The 4,770-nt window shown below is 57.4% G+C and overlaps 1 protein-coding gene across 1 annotated transcript in view; it reads left to right on the top strand.

Moving 5' to 3' along the window:
- Positions 1-4,770, top strand: part of FANCD2 (FA complementation group D2) — a 51,854-nt gene extending 47,084 nt beyond the window's left edge. The window contains exons 31-33 of the mRNA XM_075832017.1: positions 56-155; positions 340-459; positions 4,590-4,770. Coding sequence (XP_075688132.1) covers positions 56-155; positions 340-459; positions 4,590-4,737 — 368 coding nt within the window. The 3' untranslated portion in view covers positions 4,738-4,770. The remainder of the gene's footprint in view (positions 1-55; positions 156-339; positions 460-4,589) is intronic.

The raw sequence follows: 4,770 nt of genomic DNA, 5'->3' as shown, positions 1-4,770 counted from the left end.
TGTATTCATTTATTTATTATGTGGAGGACATTAATTACTGTTCTTATGGAAACAGCTTCAATTGTGAAAGGTTTTCTGTGCCGGTCCTGGATCCAGCCCAGTGGGGAGCGTGCGAGGGGCGTACGGTTCAATGAGACGCTGCAGAGCCTGCTGTGGTGAGTGGCGCAGAGTCTGCAGACCTGTTCACCATGTTCTAGAAATCTGATGGTAGAAAATAGAAAGGACTGGACTGAAGTGTAAAGGCCAATAGAATCCTCCGCTAATATTCATAGCAAATCTTTATTATTATTTGTACATTATATCCGGCTGATATTAATCGTGTGTTCCGTTATATCTCAGTATTTATCTAGAATATGCTGATGTTCTTAAAGCCATTGAAGAAATTTGCGGAACAGGAGTGTCCGAGCTGATGGATGCGGCTAAAGATGGAAACTCATCCACCTACCCCACCCTCACCAGGTAGAAGCCCAACACAACCCACACTGTCTGCTCTCACCCTGTAGTGTTCAGTACGGGGCCCGGACTGACTGCTCTCACCCTGTAGTGTTCAGTATGGGGCCCGGACTGACTGCTCTCACCCTGTAGTGTTCAGTACGGGGCCCGGACTGACTGCTCTCACCCTGTAGTGCTCAGTATGGGGCCTGGACTGACTGCTCTCACCCTGTAGTGCTCAGTATGGGGCCCGGACTGACTGCTCTCACCCTGTAGTGTTCAGTACGGGGCCCGGACTGACTGCTCTCACCCTGTAGTGCTCAGTATGGGGCCCGGACTGACTGCTCTCACCCTGTAGTGCTCAGTGTGGGGCCCGGACTGACTGCTCTCACCCTGTAGTGCTCAGTACGGGGCCCGGACTGACTGCTCTCACCCTGTAGTGTTCAGTGTGGGGCCCGGACTGACTGCTCTCACCCTGTAGTGTTCAGTATGGGGCCCGGACTGACTACTCTCACCCTGTAGTGCTCAGTATGGGGCCCGGACTGACTGCTCTCACCCTGTAGAGCTCAGTATGGGGCCTGGACTGACTGCTCTCACCCTGTAGTGCTCAGTGTGGGGCCCGGACTGACTGCTCTCACCCTGTAGTGTTCAGTACGGGGCCCGGACTGACTGCTCTCACCCTGTAGTGTTCAGTACGGGGCCCGGACTGACTGCTCTCACCCTGTAGTGTTCAGTATGGGGCCCGGACTGACTGCTCTCACCCTGTAGTGTTCAGTACGGGGCCTGGACTGACTGCTCTCACCCTGTAGTGTTCAGTATGGGGCCTGGACTGACTGCTCTCACCCTGTAGTGTTCAGTACGGGGCCCGGACTGACTGCTCTCACCCTGTAGTGTTCAGTACGGGGCCTGGACTGACTGCTCTCACCCTGTAGTGTTCAGTATGGGGCCTGGACTGACTGCTCTCACCCTGTAGTGTTCAGTACGGGGCCTGGACTGACTGCTCTCACCCTGTAGTGCTCAGTACGGGGCCCGGACTGACTGCTCTCACCCTGTAGTGTTCAGTATGGGGCCTGGACTGACTGCTCTCACCCTGTAGTGTTCAGTATGGGGCCTGGACTGACTGCTCTCACCCTGTAGTGTTCAGTATGGGGCCCGGACTGTCTGCTCTCACCCTGTAGTGTTCAGTACGGGGCCCGGACTGACTGCTCTCACCCTGTAGTGTTCAGTACGGGGCCCGGACTGACTGCTCTCACCCTGTAGTGCTCAGTACGGGGCCCGGACTGACTGCTCTCACCCTGTAGTGCTCAGTACGGGGCCCGGACTGACTGCTCTCACCCTGTAGTGCTCAGTGTGGGGCCCGGACTGACTGCTCTCACCCTGTAGTGTTCAGTATGGGGCCCGGACTGACTGCTCTCACCCTGTAGTGCTCAGTATGGGGCCCGGACTGACTGCTCTCACCCTGTAGTGCTCAGTATGGGGCCCGGACTGACTGCTCTCACCCTGTAGAGCTCAGTATGGGGCCCGGACTGACTGCTCTCACCCTGTAGTGCTCAGTGTGGGGCCCGGACTGACTGCTCTCACCCTGTAGTGTTCAGTACGGGGCCCGGACTGACTGCTCTCACCCTGTAGTGTTCAGTATGGGGCCCGGACTGACTGCTCTCACGCTGTAGTGTTCAGTACGGGGCCCGGACTGACTGCTCTCACCCTGTAGTGTTCAGTACGGGGCCCGGACTGACTGCTCTCACCCTGTAGTGCTCAGTATGGGGCCTGGACTGACTGCTCTCACCCTGTAGTGCTCAGTATGGGGCCTGGACTGACTGCTCTCACCCTGTAGTGTTCATTATGGGGCCTGGACTGACTGCTCTCACGCTGTAGTGTTCAGTATGGGGCCTGGACTGACTGCTCTCACCCTGTAGTGTTCAGTATGGGGCCCGGACTGACTGCTCTCACCCTGTAGTGTTCAGTACGGGGCCCGGACTGACTGCTCTCACCCTGTAGTGTTCAGTATGGGGCCCGGACTGACTGCTCTCACCCTGTAGTGTTCAGTACGGGGCCCGGACTGACTGCTCTCACCCTGTAGTGTTCAGTACGGGGCCCGGACTGACTGCTCTCACCCTGTAGTGCTCAGTATGGGGCCTGGACTGACTGCTCTCACCCTGTAGTGTTCATTATGGGGCCTGGACTGACTGCTCTCACCCTGTAGTGTTCAGTATGGGGCCCGGACTGACTGCTCTCACCCTGTAGTGTTCAGTACGGGGCCTGGACTGACTGCTCTCACCCTGTAGTGCTCAGTATGGGGCCTGGACTGACTGCTCTCACCCTGTAGTGCTCAGTATGGGGCCTGGACTGACTGCTCTCACCCTGTAGTGTTCAGTATGGGGCCTGGACTGACTGCTCTCACCCTGTAGTGTTCAGTACGGGGCCTGGACTGACTGCTCTCACCCTGTAGTGTTCAGTATGGGGCCTGGACTGACTGCTCTCACCCTGTAGTGTTCAGTACGGGGCCTGGACTGACTGCTCTCACCCTGTAGTGTTCAGTATGGGGCCTGGACTGACTGCTCTCACCCTGTAGTGTTCAGTACGGGGCCCGGACTGACTGCTCTCACCCTGTAGTGTTCAGTATGGGGCCCGGACTGACTGCTCTCACCCTGTAGTGCTCAGTACGGGGCCCGGACTGACTGCTCTCACCCTGTAGTGCTCAGTACGGGGCCCGGACTGACTGCTCTCACCCTGTAGTGTTCAGTATGGGGCCTGGACTGACTGCTCTCACCCTGTAGTGTTCAGTACGGGGCCCGGACTGACTGCTCTCACCCTGTAGTGCTCAGTACGGGGCCTGGACTGACTGCTCTCACCCTGTAGTGTTCAGTACGGGGCCTGGACTGACTGCTCTCACCCTGTAGTGTTCAGTACGGGGCCCGGACTGACTGCTCTCACCCTGTAGTGTTCAGTACGGGGCCCGGACTGACTGCTCTCACCCTGTAGTGTTCAGTATGGGGCCTGGACTGACTGCTCTCACCCTGTAGTGTTCAGTACGGGGCCCGGACTGACTGCTCTCACCCTGTAGTGCTCAGTATGGGGCCTGGACTGACTGCTCTCACCCTGTAGTGTTCAGTATGGGGCCCGGACTGACTGCTCTCACCCTGTAGTGTTCAGTACGGGGCCCGGACTGACTGCTCTCACCCTGTAGTGTTCAGTACGGGGCCCGGACTGACTGCTCTCACCCTGTAGTGCTCAGTATGGGGCCTGGACTGACTGCTCTCACCCTGTAGTGTTCAGTACGGGGCCTGGACTGACTGCTCTCACCCTGTAGTGTTCAGTACGGGGCCCGGACTGACTGCTCTCACCCTGTAGTGTTCAGTACGGGGCCCGGACTGACTGCTCTCACCCTGTAGTGTTCAGTATGGGGCCTGGACTGACTGCTCTCACCCTGTAGTGTTCAGTACGGGGCCCGGACTGACTGCTCTCACCCTGTAGTGTTCAGTACGGGGCCCGGACTGACTGCTCTCACCCTGTAGTGTTCAGTACGGGGCCCGGACTGACTGCTCTCACCCTGTAGTGCTCAGTATGGGGCCTGGACTGACTGCTCTCACCCTGTAGTGTTCAGTACGGGGCCCGGACTGACTGCTCTCACCCTGTAGTGCTCAGTATGGGGCCCGGACTGACTGCTCTCACCCTGTAGTGTTCAGTACGGGGCCCGGACTGACTGCTCTCACCCTGTAGTGTTCAGTACGGGGCCCGGACTGACTGCTCTCACCCTGTAGTGTTCAGTACGGGGCCCGGACTGACTGCTCTCACCCTGTAGTGCTCAGTATGGGGCCTGGACTGACTGCTCTCACCCTGTAGTGTTCAGTACGGGGCCCGGACTGACTGCTCTCACCCTGTAGTGCTCAGTATGGGGCCCGGACTGACTGCTCTCACCCTGTAGTGTTCAGTACGGGGCCCGGACTGACTGCTCTCACCCTGTAGTGCTCAGTATGGGGCCCGGACTGACTGCTCTCACCCTGTAGTGTTCAGTACGGGGCCCGGACTGACTGCTCTCACCCTGTAGTGTTCAGTACGGGGCCCGGACTGACTGCTCTCACCCTGTAGTGTTCAGTACGGGGCCCGGACTGACTGTTTTTCCTCCTGTTTTGGTCTTCCACTTTTCTTCTTTTCAGACTTACCTTTTTGGTTTTCTTCCGTGTTCTTCTGGACAAGTTGGAGAAATATGTGAGAAGAATCTCAGCCGGGATAAAAAGCGCCGATCAGGAGGTACGAGGTCATTGGTCTGATTATTTCATTCACCCAATTCCTAAATACTTGTAACCGGGCCTAGTCCTGAGGTGAGTCCGTGAACTG

This window comes from Rhinoderma darwinii, chromosome 7 (genome assembly GCF_050947455.1).
Source record: "Rhinoderma darwinii isolate aRhiDar2 chromosome 7, aRhiDar2.hap1, whole genome shotgun sequence".
NCBI lineage: Eukaryota > Metazoa > Chordata > Amphibia > Anura > Rhinodermatidae > Rhinoderma > Rhinoderma darwinii.
The sequence above is the reverse complement of the archived record's forward strand: the minus strand, read 5'-3'. Positions and strand labels throughout refer to the sequence as shown.